Raw genomic sequence first — 19,877 nt, 5'->3', positions numbered from 1 at the left:
AACTAACACATACCAAAATTTCATTTAATTTTGAATAAAAATTGGCCAATTTATGGCCGTAAATAGACTTTGGCTGATGCAGTGCAGAGGTAAAATCTAAGTCAATTTTTAAGATGTTGCAAAAAGCAGAACATTTGTTGAGAACAAATACTAACTAATCATGTACCAAATTTATTCACATATCGAACAAAATTAGCCGAGGAAACAATAAATAGCTTTTTCAATATGGCTGACCTGCCGGGCACATTTAAATTGCATTCAAACCCTTTAGAACAAGTTCAAGTGTCATCAGTGGTGAGAAGTGTCAGCTACACTGGTCCAGTGGTTTACACAGAAAGGAAATGCATTTTGAGATATTTAGAAGCATGGTCAAAGCGTAAAGGTCGAAAGTATTATAATCGCGAAACACCAGAACATGTGCTTACTGCTACCTACACATGTACCAAATTTCATTCCATTTTGTATAAACATGGCCGGGTAATGGCCATAAGGAGATTTTTCAATATGGCTACTGCGACGGCCATATTTAAAATTCAAACCTCTTGAACAAATTGGGTGTCATCTTTGGTAGGAACAAGTATGTGAAGTTTCAGTTTTATTGGTCCAGTGGATTTTGAGAAGACGGACGACTGACAAACATGCCATTACATAAGCTCCCTTGATTTCTAAAACATATCAAAAGCTGTGTCAGATGACCCAAACAAAATAACAATAAACAAAATCTTGAACAGAAACCAGTTTATTGAATCATAAAAATATCAAAATAGTTTTTTCTTACAATGGAATGTTCAATACAATGTTAAACATGTCCACAAGAAAACGCATGCTTGTCCTTGATGCAGGAAGCTAGCGGTACATCATATTTCTCACATATACAACTAATAATAAATACATATCACGACTGGAATGATGAATATTTATTAGAACAGTAATGATTCAAACACAGACCAAAAAACAAGGTTAAATGAAGTCTTTGGGAGGCATTTAGAAGTTGGAAGCTATCAAGACATGAAACTTTTATGGATGAGAACTTCATTTTAGTTTGTAACAACGTTGCAGGGCTACTTCTTTCCCCTTCGTCAGGTGAATATTGAGTAAGCGTATTAGTTACTATTTCTACATGCTGTTATGTTTACACGAGGTAGGACGCCTGTACAAAGATAACGATATAACCAACAGTATTAAAGGGAGAGAAGCCAGTTAAGTACAGTGAAAGTTTGGGCTGGGCGCAATAAGTGTGATAACAAACTGACGAGGATAACAAAATACATATGAGACAATCAAGATTGTCCATTGCGGGCACTGATGTCACTTGTGGGTACAAAATATGCTCCTCTATTCACCAGTTGAAGGGGCAATACTAGACTAACATTTAGTCTCTGAAATCTTATATTACACAATATCCTTCTTGACTCTAAAAAAAAAAAAAAAAATTCCCTATGCTGTGGAATAGAGCTAGCTTGAGCTGGCTAGACTTGCTTTTGTATGCATTTCTAGATTATTTTTTTTCTTCATAAAATAAATATATTCCACGGTCATGGTGCAGGACTAGGGGAATACTAGCCTTGAAACATTGTAACAAACTAGGGCTGGGACGAGTAACTCAGCTCCTCGGGTCGGGTGGGTGCTGAATAGTTGTTCACATTTCTTTCTGAATGTGCATGCATTCCTTCTGACTTTCATATGCTTGAATAAAGACAAAGCTTCAGTCAACTCCAGTGTACGCATGACCAGAACATTCTATACGTGAATCTAAATACTTCTTGCCAGGGCTGCAGTCAAAGAATTCCCATCTGGATTTTTTTCACCAACTCTTAAGACCTGCAATGGATAAACGGGTAGGGTTGGGTAATAGGGTGTTCAGTACCTAGGTAGTAAATCTCGACTTGTCCCAGCCTTATTACAAACGATAAAGTCGATGCAAGTTTGCTATGTTCACAAGTTTATAAAAGTATCTCCATTCATCACTATTCAACTGAATGTTACATATTTTCTCCAACTATGATTAACACTTGAAAGTTGTTCACATACGTTAGATTTCATTCGAATGAGTGAGTGAGTGGGTATGGTTTTACGCCGCTTTTAGCAATATTCCAGCAATATCATGGCGGGGGAACCAGAAATGGGCTTCACACATTGTACCCATGTTTGGAATCGAACCCGGGTCTTCGGTGTGACGAGCGAACACTTTAACCACTAGGCTACCCGACCGCCCCTCATTTGTAATGTATTTCCAGTTGTATGAAATAGTCAGATACACATGATAATATAAGCTGAGTGGATTCTTCTCCAGGTGATAATGTACATATATGATGTTACCTGGGTCAGCCATTACTTACTCTGAAGAATACGCATATTTTACCAATAAAATGAAAGCCAGTAAAGTGAGTGAATGTTGTTCAACGTCATGACAAACGGTAAATAATTGACACCAGGCAAACCAGTGATTGAAAGCAGTTGAAAGATCCAAAGTATCCCAACAATGCAATTTGACACATAGTCTCAACTGTACCTGGACTAATGATCTGTGTTACCCCGTATTCCACACAGGTTTCCTGTGCAGTCCGCGTGTTTAAGAAATACCGTATTCGACGTAATAAGCGCCCTGCTCTAATAGGTGCCCATGGCAATATTTGCAAATATATTGGCTAGTGAACAATCTCAATTAGCACCCTTCCGATTGGTCAATGTACAAAAGACTTATTTGTTCCTGTATGATACGCACGCGTGTGTTATATGCACCCTTAATCATGGGCATTTAAATTCTGGAAAAATATATCTGTCGTATGTAAACATTCAACATTCAACACTGTTTTTTTCACCAAAATAATATTCTAATAAGAGCCCCCTATTTCTCATTTTGAGAGCACCCTGGGTGCTTATTACGTTGAATACGCTTACGGTAGGCAAAATACAAAAATATGTATATGTAATATTCAGAGATAAGGATTCCAAGTCCTGTGTCATGTAGGTATGTAACAGATAATGCAGCATGCCTGGTATCTGGGTTTAATCTACAGTTAATGGGGAATGGTCTGTAGTTATTTACTCAACACAAAGTCATTCCTACCAAACTCGCGGGATGCTGCCTTGTGTAGTCAGGTGAGCTAAAACTCTACAATTCCAAGATGACAGTGGACTAAATGGGATGACATCATCAATAGCTCGACCCTGTTTCAATAGTAAAACTGTACAATGAAGTATGGATGATGACATCTTTACACTACTGGCAGGCATGAGTCACTGTTCAATGGCGGTTCATCATTCATGGCCAATCCAGATCTTGAAAAAGAAATGAGTGTGTTTGTGCACAGTACCAAGTCACGATGTGAAGAAAAAACGTGACAGACCGAAATTCACACACCACCACTGGTGTAGTGGTTGATGGTGAGAATGTAGAGATGAACAGACACATCTGTTCCGTGTTGGGGAACCGTTAATGAACTCATTTTTCAGTGTGGAACGGATGATGATCATCGGATGGCGACAATGGGCTTCCATAACATCTGTTCAGTACTGGGAGTCACTAGTCGATGTTCTTTGGATGTTTAGAGGCGGATCTAGTTTTTGCAAACGTTTTGTTTGTGAAACTGATGGTGACGACGTAGAAATGTACTGACACGCCTGAAAACCTCAGTCAACTCATTGTTCAATGTGTAGGGTGTGTGTGTGTGTGTGTGTGTGTGTGTGTGTGTGTGTGTGTGTGTGTGTGTGTGTGTGTGTGTGCTGTAGTGGTGTGTGTGTGTGTGTGTGTGTGTGTGTGTGTGTGTGTGTGTGTGTGTGTGTGTGTGTGTGTGTGTGTGTGTGTGTGTGTGTGTGTGTGTTGAGTGTGTGTGCTGTAGTGGTGTGTGTGTGTGTGTGTGTGTGTGTGTGTGTGTGTGTGTGTGGTATGCACATTTCCAAGTAACAATGTCAACTGAAGCACATGATAGAAGCACTGGCACCGTATGTGCTCCCCCTCCCCCTCTGTATCCGCCAATGAAGCTTGATGATGACAGTATACATTGATGAGTTTCCCTCACGTCTGTACACGAGGGAGTCCGAGCTGCATCAGTTGCTGCACTGTGATGTTGCCGATGCTGTTTTCCTATCCAGACTCACAATGAGATCATCCAGTTCTGTTTCTAGGGTCTGCATCTGTGTCTTGACCAGCTCAATCTCCCTCAGTTGTTCCAGGTACTTCTGTAACATCGCTGATGGAGAAAAAAAATCATTTTAATTTCAAAACTCTAACCAGAGGGCATAAAATACATTCTATTTTATGGTCTCTGCTTTAAACATAAACTGCTGGGCAAAAGAAAGTATACACTTGAAAACTGGATTTGACTCAAACGTCACGAAGCTAAACAGTTGCCGAAACACTTCAAACTTAGGTCCAAAATACAACTATGATACCGTATCTTACTTACTTAAATGGAAATGATAATCAACCATGCATTTACTCACCATTTAAGTCTGTGGTAGATTCCACACTGTTGAAGTTGGTCTCCAGTGTAGTCATGTCATTGTTGACGTTGTCGATGATGTTGAAGGGTGCTGACACATTGTTAAGGCCCACGCTTGAGTAAATAGTAATTGTCAGGCTGTTGATAGTGCTCAGACCCTGGAAAATACGAAACAACCCATACAGTCTGAACACACAATGTCATTTAGAAAGTGGTCAAATGTAACAAATGTTATATTTGGGTTAACAATTTTTAGTTAAGTTTGGGTTGAGTTCCATCCGGGATTCGAACCCACACTGCCAGACTGAGGCACCTAATCTCCAGCACACAAAGTCAGCAATCTAACCCACTCAGCCACCGAGGCTTCCACAAGAAATGAAAGTCAGACAACTGGCAGTCTAGATCACATACTTTGTGTACCCCTCTGACAATTGTAAATTGGCACGGCTCCTATGGCCGAAAGCTATGAACACACAATAGAGTGTTTTAGTGCTGCAACCACACACTTGGAGGAGATTTCAAGTTTCAAGCCATGTCCAACGTGCAATTTTATGTTACTTGAGTCAAGAAGCACTGTTGGTCAAGGTTAGGGATTGACTATAGAGGGTGGGGGAGAAGAACAGTTGAAAAATATTGTCTGCCACAAAAAATATATTGTGCAAAGATGTTTTCAAAAAATATATTTTGGTTCATAGTTTTAATTAATCTGTAGCTAAAAAACAGCTAGTCTCCATACAAAATCGCAGATTTGGACGATTATGTTATGATTATAGAAAGGATTTTGTTGCTTTTATTTACAGTCAACCTGAGCTAAATAATGTATGTTACAGAGTTGTCTTCTCTTGAACGACTGTGAGAGTTATCCCTCCTTGATATGGTGTAACTGCAGGTCACTGCTTACTGCCATCCCGCATTCATTACTGAATCACATACCTGTTCAGCCTCTGTAGCTTTGTCGAGAGCAGATTGAGCCGCTGTGCGGAGCCCGCCCGCCCGCCCGCATTCATTACTGAATCACATACCTGTTCAGCCTCTGTAGCTTTGTCGAGAGCAGATTGAGCCGCTGTGCGGAGCCCGCCCGCCCGCCCGCCCGCCCGCATTCATTACTGAATCACATACCTGTTCAGCCTCCGTAGCTTTGTCGAGAGCAGATTGAGCCGCTGTGCGGAGCCCGCCCGCCTGGAGGGTGCTGTCTGTGATGCATTGGTTGATGGAGTCAATGAAGGTCTCGATGTTGTTGATATTGGAGCTGGTGAGTGTTGCCAACGACGTCACTTGGCTGCTGTAAGCCTGGGCCTGTTAGATACACATACATGTAAGCATCATTCAAGATCAGGGAACTCCAAGAAGCCATCCATAAAAATAAATCCAACCAACCATCAAAAGAAATCAAGGTTAATACATCCCAATGGCCTACCATGAGCTCATCACTCACCAATCTTAATCATTTCCATTTTATATATAGCTTAATCCTGCTCATCTTAATACTGGCTTCAATAAACTTGTCCATATCATATTATTTTGCTACAACAAAAACAACTATCTTTTCAAACATATAATTCTTCTTGCAAATAAATACATGCACCAGTCAAGCATTAAGAAAACTCCATTTTGCTTTCCTTTGTTCATAAAAATATTAAAAGATGTAAGTAAAATAGAAAAAAATATTGCAATGAAAAATAGTAGCATTAATATTCGACAGAAAATGGAAGGAATTATCAGCCTACTTAATATAATTTATCAGTCAATCCAGTACATGTATATTACCCATATCTGATCATGTTTTAAGATTCTATGAATTGCTTCACTTATATACCTCATGTACCAATGTTACATTTATGTCTACTGAATTGAAAAAAAAATATTTAAAAAAAATAATAAACAAATAATTTTGCTTTTGTCCATACCAATCACTGTATTGTTTTTACTATCATGCCTTGTTAATCACATTTATATGTACATTATCAAGATTCATACTTCAACCTCATCTGATGTGTAAAGATCAATCTATCATTCAACCTTGTATAAACATCAATTACTTTATTCGCTGTAATAAGCGCCCAGGGTGCTCTCAAACTTAGAAATAGGGGGCTCTTATTAGAAAATAATTTTGGTGAGATTAAAAACAAGGTTGAAAGATTGTAAATTTTGTGGTTTATGCTCAGACAGCCTGAAATGATATAAAAGAAGAATGTGTGTGTTATACACGATAGATACGTTTTCGAGAATTTAATTGCCCATAATTAAGGGTGCACATAACAAACGAGTGCATATTATACACGAATAAATAAGTCTTGTGTACACTGGGATTGTTCACTAGCCAATATAATAGCAAATATGGCTGTGGGCGCTTATTAGAGCGGGGTGCTTATTATGTCGAATACGGTAACCACATGTATATAACCTTCCTACTTCACATTTCTGTAATCACTTGCTTGATAACGGTGTTAGTATCTACACCGAAATGTCGCATTCATTGTAGTAAAGAAGTTGTATATCCATAGAACAATCTTCCTTGCAGTAGATTGGGGGCAGCGGGCTAGCCTAGTGGTTAAAGCGTTCGCCTGGGTTTCATTCCCTACGTGGGTACAATGTGTGAAGCCCATTTCTGGCATACCCCACTGTGATATTGCTGGAATATTGCTAAAAGTGGCGTTAAACCAAACTCACTCACAGAGTAGTAAACAGTGTATTAGGGATGTTTCTAGAACATATCACAATTGACGTATTTTGCATCCCTAACTTGAATACTGCAAATTTAAAGTTTTGAATACATGATATCGATAACTATTGAAACTACAGGATGGAACATTGTGTGGCCAGCATACTATCGGCTACAAATCTGCTTTTCATAAATAGAGCCAAGTTATTGACTGACATCCCCCTGAATTGTGAATAAAAATGGCAGAATGGCCTTGTAATGGTTGGTTTGGTTGTTGTTTAACGCTACACTCAGCAATATTCCAGCTATATGACGGCGGTCTGTAAATAATCGAGTCTGGACCAGACAATCTAGTGATTAAAATCATGAGCATCGATCCACGCAATTGGGATCGATGACATGCATCAACCAAGTCAGCGAGCCTGACCACCCGATCCTGTTAGTCGCCTTTTACGACAAGCATAGTCGCCTTTTACGGCAAGCCTGGGTTGCTGAAGACCTATTCTACCCCGGAATCTGTGATCTCTACGATACTGTCCTCATTGTGTCTCTACATTTGTCTGATTACAAGTTATCGCAATAAACATGGCCGTACAAAAACATATGATGTCCGTGTTACCATGTAAATAGCTTTTGCCAGGCGCCGGTAAAACAATTCCCCATCAGACATTTTGAGATCTACAGTGGTAGTAATTTTGGACTCGTCCAAGGCCTAGGCCCTACAAACAGCTGATGATTCTGTTTCCAAGACAAGTCCAAAATTCCATCAGACACCACTTGCCATTCTTCAGGAACTTCACTGTTTTTAGTTTAATAGAATGTAAACATGAGTTAAGCTCAGCATTGCCAATCACTATCATATGAGAGCTTATCGCATCTGGATAACACCTTACATACATTTAGGTCAAACATGGCCAATCGGACAGTTAAGATGAGCACCCCTTGGTCAGATATGAACAGACGCTGCTATTCTGTGTCCATCAATGTGTACTGTAACAGGCATAAAAGCAGGGGCACCACATTAATTATATTCTCAGTCCGAGTGGGTTTGTATCCAAAATTCACCCAGATAAAGATCTAGGTCAAGATTCGATAGTATCTGCCATGATAAAGCTGTAACAGTGACTGCGGCAAAGAACAACCTACATTCACTCATCCCCTGTTGCCATGGCAACTCACCATGCCCAGCACGTTGTAGATGGTCTGGTTGTGCGCATCACTCTGTTGCTTCAGGGTCATGACCTCGGTCTTGAGGGTGGCAGCCTGGCTCAGTGCAGTCTGTATGCCCTCAACCTCCTCCTTGGCCTGCTGTGAGTCATCCCTGGAAATACCGTAGCTGGTTAGTAGTGAGTTGTGTTTTATGCTGCCTTGAACGGTATATCAGTTCTATCATGGCGAATCAGCAGAATGTTGGAGGAGAGCTTGAAATTATGTAGGTCTTAGAGATTTACACAATAACCAAATGAGGGCACAGGTGGTCCAGTTGTCGCTGCTTTCAGAAGGTTGTAAATAATAACAAGATGTCTACCCCTGATAATGGTGTTCCCTACTTCCACACATGCACGCACGCATACACGCACGCATGCACGTCGGTTTATTGTTATGTCGCAAGTGCTTTACTTGGTGCTAATAAGCAGTGCTATTTGCTGTTTGATTGGATTAAGGTAAGGATATGCATCATTCCCCTGGGAATTGATTTGAGTCGCATTTTTGGCATGGGGCCAGCAGTCGTATTAATTTGGAGATGCATTAATTTCAACATTTACAGTATATATGTGTATGTGTGTGAATTGTTAATCTCATATTACTATAGCTAATCTCATATTACTATAGCCAATCTCATATTACTATAGCTAATCTCATATCTCTACAGCTAATCTCATATTACTATAGCCAATCTCATATTACTACAACTTATCTCATATTACTACAGCTAATCTCAAATTACTATAGCTAATCTCATATTACTACAGCTAATCTCATATTACTACAGCCAATCTCATATTACTACAGATAATCTGTCATGCCATGAACACTCAGATTAACTTTTAGTATATAGCGCCATGAACAACCAGGTTGGATATCAGGCGCATTATCAACTGACTGTGCCCAACCTTGACGGACAACTGACATAGGCTGACTTGAACCATGAGTAAGATGAACTCTGCTCTGCCTAACACACATACCTGGCCTTCTGTGTCCTGACCATTGCCTGCTGCGCTGTGACAAGTGCTTCATCTGCCTTCTGATTGGTCGAATCAACGGTCGCCATGTTGATGATGATGTTGGAGATGTTGCTAGCAATGGCTGCCATGTCAGACTGTGGTCGCAGCGTTATTGCGCTTATGTTCTGGTAGACCCCCTCCACCTGAGTCAGTTTGGTCATCAGACTGTTGAGGGACTCAATGCCCAGAATCACGTCCTGGAAGGCAGTGGTCAAGTTGGCCTTGCTGGTTTGGGCTGCGGCCTGAAGACAAGGGAAATATTAGTCGTGTATGGCACTGCAATTTGCTGTGCAGAATTGTGTCCCTTTGATATGCCAGACCCAAGCTCCTTCACAGCGAGTGATACCTTCGTTACACTCTCGGTAACATCGCTGCCACCAGTGTGGGCGCAGCCATTACAAGAATCTTGAAATTTGCCCTCTAACCCCAAATGTTGTCAGACTCATACTTTTGTTTATGTGTTTGGGAATGCCATCATAGTTCATTTTGAAAAGGTTTACAACTGACCATGTTTTTCAGATGAATTTATTTTATTGTTTGTATAATCAGATTGGTTCGAGATCTGGGGTAGGATAGGTCTTCAGAAACCCATGCTTGCCCTAAAAGGCGACTATGCTTGTCGCAAGAGGCGACTAACGGGATCGGGTGGTCAGGCTCACTGACTTAGTTGATGCATGTCATCGATCCCAATTGCATGGATCGCCGTCATATACCTTGAATATTGCCGAGTTAACAAGAGATCGTAAATTTCGTGGTTTATGCTAACAGCCTGAAATGATAAAAAAGAAAAGTCTGTGCATATTATACATGACAGATATATTTTCCAGAATTTAATTGCCCATAATTAAGGGTGCATATAACACAAGAATGCGTATTATACACAAACACATAAGTCTTGTGTACATTGATCAATCGGAAGGGGTGCTAATTGGGATTGTTCACTAGCTATTCAATATATTAGCAAATAGGGGTGCTTATTAGAGCGGGGCGCTTATTACGTCGAATACGGTAATCGCCTCTTATGACAAGAATGTGTTGCTGGGGACCTATTCTAACCTGGAATCCCCACATTGAAGACTATACGACCTGAAAGCTCAAAGTGTCGCTTCACCCAACTCATCGCTCAAGATGTGAGTACATGTTGTTTTTAACCAACAATTCCCCAAGCAAACCTGCGGTTGATAGCATGAACAACATTCCACTCAATCAGACTATGATAACACACTACGAGCCAGTCCACACATTGTCACCACACGATTCTCATGTAATCAGCCTTAACAAGTGTGATGGGGACCTTCTAACCTCAAACCCTACAAGGCTCTTTAAGTGTCACAGCTGAACTCACCAGAAAGACATTGACGATGGCGAGCGTGTCCTTGGCCTCTTGCAGGACCTGTGTGGCCAAGGTCTTGGTGCTAGCACTCGATGTGCTAACTGCTGCCATATTGTCCCTGTGTGTGGAGGACTGAGCACTCAGACTGTCAATTATACCACTGGATGTCATGTTCTGTGCTGCAATACCATTAAGAATCTCTATCAATCTGTTGTAATCACTTTCTGCTTTTGCAACTATGTTTTTCGCAGTAGTCAGGGCATTTTCATTCGTATTATATCCGTACAGGAAACTCGCATTATAAATGGTGATCATCAGGTTGAATGTTTGCATGGCGTTCGCCAAGTCTCTCATGGCGTTGTCAACCCGGTACTGCAGTTCCCGAGATCGTTCCCCCGTGTTCCCCACGAGGATGGATAGTTTCAGAATCTCCTGCCACGTGGTGTTACCATCAGTGTGTTCACTTTCGATCAGTGCTGACAGATTTCTGACGTCGGCCTCTAATGACTGTTCAGACACGCTGGTGGCGTTGTCGATGTCCACAGTCCCGATGAAGGTGCGGAGAGTGTTGTAGGTGGCATTTGCTGTGTTGTATTGAAGTTGGAGGCGGTCCACGTCACTGCTGAGATTTGCCACTCGATCTGATACCTGTTGAAACATAGTCTGTAACAGTGATTACTTGTCTAACGGTTTATTTGACAAAAGAGTGAAAATTTTAAGTCACATCGGCAATATTTCAGCCATATCGTGACATTTGACACAAGAAACAAGGTGAGGTGGTTTAACATTGCGTTCAAAATTATATCCCTTATATGCAATATGCATGCCAGTGTGTGTGTTTGTGTGTGTGTGTGTGCGTGTGTGTTTGTGTTTTGTGTGTGTGTTTTGTGTGTTGCACCCAGATCTTGCCCCTCTACCTCACACTCTACCATACCTTCTGAAGGTCTGCCTGAAGTCCGGACAAGAGCTGCGTGAAGTTCCCGGCGCGCTCTATGGAGCCCTGTGCCAGGCTGATGTTAGAGCGCATGCTGGCGAGTTTTGGGGCCGCATCAGACACCTTCCATCTGTCTGCAAGAAACATCAGGCATTTCATTTTCTCAACATGTGAAATGTAAACATCTTATGATGCAGAACAACATGTAATTCGCATTTCGCTAACAGAACACGATCCCATGTGAGGTTAAGCTTTGCACAGGGAAACTTTGGAAATGCATCGCACATACAATCAGTCGAGCTATCCACACTTCAAAACAAGTGTAGTGCTGATAATAATTAAGAAATAAATTCTTCCGAGACCAAATCATCTTTAACGATTTTTCGATTTAAAGAAGTTGCAATGGAAGACATCGATGGACTCCAACACTGCAGAACAGAAACTGGCAAAGAGTCATTGTCACAGACGAGAGCAGATTTCAGATTTTCAGAGCAGATGGCAGAGTTCGTGTCTGCCACCGACGAGGAGCATGAATGTCACGTTGTTGTGTTCAAGACAATGAACCGTTTAGAGGTGGTGGCATTATGGCTTGGGGCTGTATGTGTATCCAAGTCAACACAGATCTAGTGGTTTAGAAACAAATATTCAAGACTTCTTCGCCCTGTATCTTCTTGGCCTGTCTCCAACATTTGTGAGATCATCTTGACTGTTAAACTAGAGCACGACCAGGTAGCAGTCCTTATAAAAGTGATCTGGAAACTATGTATGGAGGCTGAATATTTGTTCCGCTATAGCTGCAGAACCAGCTATTTTATCCATTAAAACTGTGAGCCTAAGTATTGTTTTCTAAAAACAACACCTTGCAACAATGCAATTTTTGTGGTAGACAATTCCTTTCTTTTTCAACGGTATATTTTTTTTCTCAAGCATTTTCGAGTACAATTTATTTTTTCAATAAAATCCCAGAATGTGAAATGGCTGGCCCCTCTTAGAAGAATGGCATTGACTCTCTTTTCCTGTCATTAGACCTCTCACATCTTCTGCCCGTTGTCATGCATTGATGACCGTGGTGGTCATACACAATATTGATTGACAAGTGTGATAATCTGAAGAACTAAAGGGAGTTTCATGTGCTGATTTCAGTCTTAAAGGTTGATCGACTACTGAACAACTGACCGCATCCTCCAAACTGCAGTTACAGTCCTTCTCATTCATGGCATAACTTGTAATGATGTTGCTAATTCCTGTCTTTTGAAAATACTTATAATAAGTTTATTCCTTGATACTATTTGTTCCTATTTGTTTTAGGAACAAGCAATTTTGATAGTTCACCGAGCCTGACCACCTGTCCATTTAGTCGACTCATATGTTTGTTTGGGTCCTAGTCTAACCCAGACCCCCATGGGGGTGAAATATTTTGAGTATATATTGGATCTTACTGTAGTTTCTCCATAGTTGATCAGTATCGATGAACTGCTTGTACACCTCCGTTCCCAGAGCGTCTATCTTCTTGGCCCATCCATCAAAGCACTCGCCACACAGCCCGCAGTTGGGAAATGAACCTGAAGGATTACCATAAAACATACCATGGATTTAAATCCTACAACTGTTATTTTGATTAGGGAATATAGTATTCATTGAAATGAATTTATATGAAATAGAATGAGATGGATTTGAAAACAAAAAGCATTTAGTTTAGGATCACTCAGATTATCAGCTGCATCACAGTAGAATTCTCTCCAAATGACACTGAAAAGTTCTCCCCCGCTTCTTGCTTTTTAATCTGTTTGGAAACCATAGAAAAACTCTTTCAATGCTACTGACTCTTCATGAGAGCAGTCAGATAATGTCCTTTGTGATGTGTATTATCATTATCATTACCATATTCGACGTAATAAGCGCCCCGCTCTAATAAACGCCCACAGCGATATTTGCTAATACATTGGCTAGTGAACAATCCCAATTAGCACCCCTTCCGATTGATCAATGTAAAAAGACTTATTTATTCGTGTATAATACGCACTTGTGTGTTATATGCACCCTTAATTATGGGCAATTAAATTCTGGAAAATATATCTGTCGTGTATAATACACACAGATTCTTCTTTTCTATCATTTCAGGCTGTCAGAATAAAGTCAATAAACCATGCAATTTACGATCTTTCAACTCTGTTGTATTCCTCACTAAAATTATATTCTAATAAGAGCCCCCTATTTCTAATTTTGACAGCGCCCTGGGCGCTAATTACGTCAAATACTTTATTATTATTATCATTATTATTACAGATATGTTAACACTATCCTAGCATTCACTGTAGATTTTGGCATGCAGGTGGCCTGGTCTTCCACAAGTTGCTGTACTGAGTTGCATTCCTTGGGCACGCCAGAAACCCATGATCGTGGGTTTTGATTCCCTTTCGCCCCGATTATGTTTCTAGGTAGGTCAGCACCATACCCGTGCTCCTGTGTTGCACCAAAGTGGTAAACGTCTGAGACCTGCTTCACTTCAGGCTTTCCTCCCACATTAAGCTGACACGTTGTGATATAACTGGAATGCTGTTAAAAGCAGTGTTAAACCCAAGTCGCTCACTCACTCACACACTGTTCTTTAAGAGCATTGTTTAAAAAATTGTTGAACTTACCAAGGGAAAATAGGTTGATGTATGTATAGGTTCCTGTAAACAAAGGACACATGTTTAATAATCATGTAATTTTACCAATAAGTTTAAATAAGGATGTGACTGTGTTCTCATCTGCCTACACAAGGCGTTATGTATGCTAATGTCATGTCTAAAGAATGTGACTATGTTCTTGTGTGCTGACACAGGGTGTTATATATGCTAATGTCATGTCTAAAGAATGTGACTATGTTCTTGTGTGCTGACACTGGGTGTTGTATATGCTAATGTCATGTCTAAAGAATGTGACTATGTTCTTGTGTGCTGACACAGGGTGTTATATATGCTGATGTCATGTCTAAAGAATGTGACTATGTTCTTGTGTGCTGACACAGGGTGTTATATATGCTAATGTCATGTCTTAAGGATGTGACTATGTTCTTGTGTGCTGACACAGGGTGTTATTTATGCTAATGTCATGTCTTAAGGATGTGACTATGTTCTTGTGTGCTGACACAGGGTGTTATATATGCTAATGTCATGTCTAAAGGATGTGCCTATGTTTTTGTCTGTCTACACAGAGTATAATGTATGCTAAGATCTTATGTCTACAGGATGTGACTATGTTTTTGTCTGCCTACACAGAGTGTAATGTATACTAAGATCTTATGTCTACAGGATGTGACTATGTTTTTGTCTGCCTACACAGAGTGTATTGTATACTAAGATCTTATGTCTACAGGATGTGACTATGTTTTTGTCTGCCTACACAGAGTGTATTGTATACTAAGATCTTATGTCTACAGGATGTGACTATGTTCTTGTGTGCCTACACAGAGTGTAATGTATGCTAAGATCTTATGTCTACAGGATGTGACTATGTTCTTGTGTGCCTACACAGAGTGTATTGTATACTAAGATCTTATGTCTACAGGATGTGACTATGTTCTTGTGTGCCTACACAGAGTGTAATGTATGCTGTTTATCCTGACTGGAGAGTTAAGTGCACCTACCAAAGAACACTGGAGAACAAGTGTTGCACTTAATTCCAGTGAAGGCTGAGTTTTTGCATGTGCACTGTCCCGACGTCAGGTCGCACTTGCCGCCAGACTCTGGCAGCATCCCCTGTACGTCACAGAGGCAGGCTGGAAGGAAGAGGATGCAGCATTAATTTTATTATCCATAGGGTTAGAAGTAACAAGTATATAAAAATTATATATTATAATAATATCACTTCATGCACACCAATGTATTGTATACGTCACCCGGACAGCATTGTTGACGTTAGGGCTGGGATGGGTAACTCGGGTACCCGGGTCGGGTGGGTACTGAGTAGGACACCAATGTATTGTATACGTCACCCGGACGGCATTGTTGACACTAGGGCTGGGATGGGTAACTTGGGTACCCAGGTTGGGTGGGTACTGAGTAGGACACCAATGTATTGTATACGTCACCCGGACGGCATTGTTGACGCTAGGGCTGGGATGGGTAACTTGGGTACCCGGGTCGGGTGGGTACTGAGTAGGACACCAATGTATTGTATACGTCACCCGGACAGCATTGTTGACGCTAGGGCTGGGATGGGTAACTTGGGTACCCGGGTCGGGTGGGTACTGAGTAGGACCCGGGTACCCACAGGACTACCCGGACCCATGGTTAGTCACGTGATATATTGTTTAAGGACAAAAATTATCTAAAACTCTATGGTTACACTACAAGTCACTAATGTTTGCATTTCTTTCTGACTATTCACCTATTCCTTCTAATTTTTCATATGGTTGAATTCAGATATAACTTAATTCAACATCAGTGTATGAATGACCAGATTGTTTAATACGTGTATCTAAATACGGTTTGCATGGGCTATGCTAAAAATGTTCCCATTTTGAGACATCTCCTGAGACCTACAGTGAGTACTCGGGTAGGGTCGGGTAATAGGGGGGTGGGTACCCGGGTAGGGTCGGGTAATAGGGGGGTGGGTACCCGGGTAGGGTCGGGTAATAGGGGGGTGGGTACCCGGGTAGGGTCGGGTAATAGGGGGGTGGGTACCCGGGTAGTAAATTTGGACTCGTCCCAGCCCTAGTTGCCGTCATGCGAATTGTTCTGTGACATCACACTAGAAATGATGTCATAGTTGAAGATTATTGACGTCATTTGACAATTGTAGTGCATTTTTGGAAAGGGGAGCTCAAAAGGTTAAAGAAATATGTGGTAATAATGAAATTATTACACTCGCATGTGTCTCATACTGATGTTGCAAAATTTTTATAAGCATTCATGTATTACCCTTGCTCTCGCTGGGGGAATATAAGAATTCAGACACTCATTTCGTAAAAGCAGTATGCTCCCATAATGATCTCTATATATATCCTTACACACGTTTCTTTATTCAGGCATGGGACACCCAACTAGTTGACTTAGTACAGAACAAGTTGCTTGATATCGTTTGTAAGATATACCTTTACGTAAAAGGACTAAACATTTCAAGAAGAAATGAACAGCAAAGTTCCCGAAGTGCATGCAAAGTTTCAAAAGAAAATATTTTCAAAGTACAGTAAACTATGTTTATAACGAACAAGCTTATAACAAACTTGCGGTAATAACAAACTTTCTTTTGTGCCGGACATTTGCTGTGTATATGTTGTATATATGCTTATAACGAACAACGGTTATAACGAACTAAAATTATGGGTCCCTTTGATTTCGTTATGTTCGTTTACTGCAGACACAATTTATGGATAACAACTTCTTTATTTACTGTAAAGGCGATGTTTCGGTATGAATCCTTATACCAAAGTCAAGCTTGACAAAGGCATACGGATCTATACCAATCTTTACCCAAACGTCATACAGTAAATAAAGAAGTTGTTATCCATAACTTGTGTCTACTTTGTCATCTGTCAACTTCTAAGTAATGCCTATTTATCAATTCAGGAAATATTTAACGTCATATTCCATGCTACACATGGCCTTCAAAGCTATGCTTTGTGGCATTTTTCTTCCTATAGGCTGACACACGGTGATGTGACTTAGTTGGGACTGATATTTCTCTGGCGTTCACATTGCAAATTTATATGCTGATCAAAGTTGAATCCAACTCCCTGTCCCACACTCACCATCACATCCTGTGTTGATGTTGATATTCCAGAAGGCATCAGCGCAGGAGTCGCACCTCTGTTGATTAACATTGGTACGACACGGACATATCCCTGACGTCTGCAAACAACACATATTGACTCATATGATGTCGATGGTATTAACAACAGAACCTGCAGTTTCACAACACAAACACCCCGATTACCGACCGATTACCGACCAGCGATGTTATCTGTTGAATGTTTAATATGTTCATTGAATTTTCAAATCCAAAATTTGTAATTCATTCCACATCAAAACTTTAATTCAACTTCTGTATTCTCCACAGTGCATTCACATTCACCATTGTCCTCAAGTTTTATAGCCCCAAAAGAGATAAGTTTGCTGGAGATGTTGATGTCGTAAAAAGATTTGGGGAAAGAAAAAGAAACTGTCTGGCTCCTTGTTTCAGAGCATCTTCCCGAGGTAAGAGGGTTAACTGACTTTGAAAGTCCAGTTTCCACCACTTATTTTTTAGTGCAGACCATTTGTTGTATATATTCTATATATATGCTTATAACAAACTATGGTTATTACAAACTAAAATTAGTGGTCTGTTTGAGTTTGTTATAACCGTTGTTTAAAATATCTGTTGCAGGATGAAGTTACATTTTGGCAATGTTGAGTTATCCGTAGTTACAAACAGTGTCAACATGACATCCCGGTACTAATAAAAATTAATCCTAACAAGAGAGTCATGAACACACAATGCCATTTGGAAAGTGGTCAAACGTATGGGCCATGGGACCCATTCCAATTAACACTTATCAGAGGGGTACACAAAGTATGTGATCTACACTACCAGTTGTGGAAGCCTCAGTGGCTGAGTGTTTTAGATCGTTGACATTGTGTGCTGGCGATTAGGTGCCTCACTCTGGCAGTGTGGGTTCGAATCCCGGAAAGGACTCAACCCAAAAAAGAACGAGAATCTGTACTTTACTGAGAAAACGTTATCCCAAATATAACATTTGTTACATTTGACCACTTTCTAAATGACATTGTGTTTTCATAGCTTTTGCCCATGGGAGCCGTGCCAATTTACACTTGTCAGAGGGGTACACAAAGTACGTGATCTAGGCTACCAGTTGGCAAACGCTCATTTTGTGGAAAGCTCGGTGGCTGAGTGGGTTTAGATCGCTGACTTTGTGTGCTGGCGATTAGGTGCCTCACTCAGTGAGGGCAGTGTGGGTTTGAATCCTGGATGGGACTCAACACAAAAAGAACAAGAATCTGTACTTTAAGAAGAAAGTGTTATCCCAAATATAACATTTGTTACAACAGCGTCATGTCATAAATCGAAAAAAGTTCCAGTCACATTAACTTCACTGTACTTGTATTTGTATTAACCAGACACATTTAGGAACGGGGTCGGTACAGTGTGTCTGTTTTACTGGTTGGTATACTTACTATATTACACTGCTGACTTGTGGCGCCAACACTGTGACATTCGCACATGGTGCACCCTTCCCCGCTTGAGTAGTTGTAGGCGTTCACGACACACTTGTCACACTGAAATCCTTCAACGTTGGGCTTGCACTTGCAGCGGCCATCTTTGTTGTCACACTCCCCAGTTGCACCCACAGACACTGTGCAGGTGCATGCTGTAACATGGACATTTCAGTATCGCCATTACGTGGAGAAAACGGGACAAGCTTTCTGCTGGCTCTATACTATGCATTATATAGACTTTAAAGATATATTTAAACCCTGTGTGATACGTATAAACTTCAAAGCATACATCTAAACCCAGTGTGATACTATAAACTTCAGAGTATACATTTAAACCCTGTGATACGTATAAACTTCAAAGCATACATCTAAACCCAGTGTGATACGCATAAACTTCAAGCATACATCTAAACCCAGTGTGATACGTATAAACTTCAAAGCATACATTTAAACCCTGTGTGATATGTATAAACTTCAGAGTATACATTTAAACCCTGTGATACGTATAAACTTCAAAGCATACATCTAAACCCAGTGTGATACGTATAAACTTCAAGCATACATCTAAACCCAGTGTGATACCTATAAACTTCAAAGCATACATTTAAACCCCGTGTGATACGTATAAACTTTACAAGATACATTTAAAACCTGGGTGATACTTATAAACTTTAGAAGATACATTTAAACCCTGTGAGATATGTATAAACTTTAGAAGATACATTTAAACCCTAGGTGATCTGTCTGAACTTCACAAGATAAAGGTAAACATTGTATGATACGTTTAAACTTTACAAGATACAAGGTAAACATTTTGTAAGACATAGTAACTTTACAATGTATTACATATTTTACGTATCAGCTTTATAATATGTCCGTCATAGAATGACCAAGTGATCAGGAAAAAATGACAACATAAACAACTTCTCTCATGTTTTCCTAGTGCTTGGCCATCATTTTTTTCCTTGGGGTATTGTGTATCTAACATGTTTCAGTGCACTCTCTATTCAGAGAAGATTAGATCTCCAGTTGCCAGGTGATCAAGAGAGCATCTTCCCGAGGCAAGGGCATTA

At 40.4% G+C, this 19,877-nt stretch overlaps 1 protein-coding gene across 2 annotated transcripts in view; it reads right to left on the bottom strand.

Moving 5' to 3' along the window:
* Nucleotides 1–3,817: 3,817 nt before the first annotated feature.
* The window catches only part of LOC139459772 (laminin subunit gamma-1-like), a 76,976-nt gene continuing 60,916 nt past the window's right edge, over nucleotides 3,818–19,877 (bottom strand). For both annotated transcript variants that reach the window (XM_071241435.1, XM_071241436.1), the window contains 12 exons: nucleotides 18,763–18,956; nucleotides 17,337–17,436; nucleotides 15,231–15,362; nucleotides 14,242–14,274; nucleotides 13,039–13,161; nucleotides 11,600–11,733; nucleotides 10,678–11,313; nucleotides 9,294–9,574; nucleotides 8,287–8,428; nucleotides 5,565–5,741; nucleotides 4,447–4,603; nucleotides 3,818–4,193 (listed from right to left, as the gene is read on the bottom strand). In XM_071241435.1, coding sequence (XP_071097536.1) covers nucleotides 4,051–4,193; nucleotides 4,447–4,603; nucleotides 5,565–5,741; nucleotides 8,287–8,428; nucleotides 9,294–9,574; nucleotides 10,678–11,313; nucleotides 11,600–11,733; nucleotides 13,039–13,161; nucleotides 14,242–14,274; nucleotides 15,231–15,362; nucleotides 17,337–17,436; nucleotides 18,763–18,956 — 2,252 coding nt within the window. In that variant the 3' untranslated portion in view covers nucleotides 3,818–4,050. The remainder of the gene's footprint in view (nucleotides 4,194–4,446; nucleotides 4,604–5,564; nucleotides 5,742–8,286; nucleotides 8,429–9,293; nucleotides 9,575–10,677; nucleotides 11,314–11,599; nucleotides 11,734–13,038; nucleotides 13,162–14,241; nucleotides 14,275–15,230; nucleotides 15,363–17,336; nucleotides 17,437–18,762; nucleotides 18,957–19,877) is intronic.

This window comes from Haliotis cracherodii, unplaced genomic scaffold, assembly GCF_022045235.1.
Source record: "Haliotis cracherodii isolate W230 unplaced genomic scaffold, xgHalCrac1.p SCAF_13, whole genome shotgun sequence".
Classification (NCBI taxonomy): Eukaryota; Metazoa; Mollusca; class Gastropoda; order Lepetellida; family Haliotidae; genus Haliotis; species Haliotis cracherodii.
The sequence above is the reverse complement of the archived record's forward strand: the minus strand, read 5'-3'. Positions and strand labels throughout refer to the sequence as shown.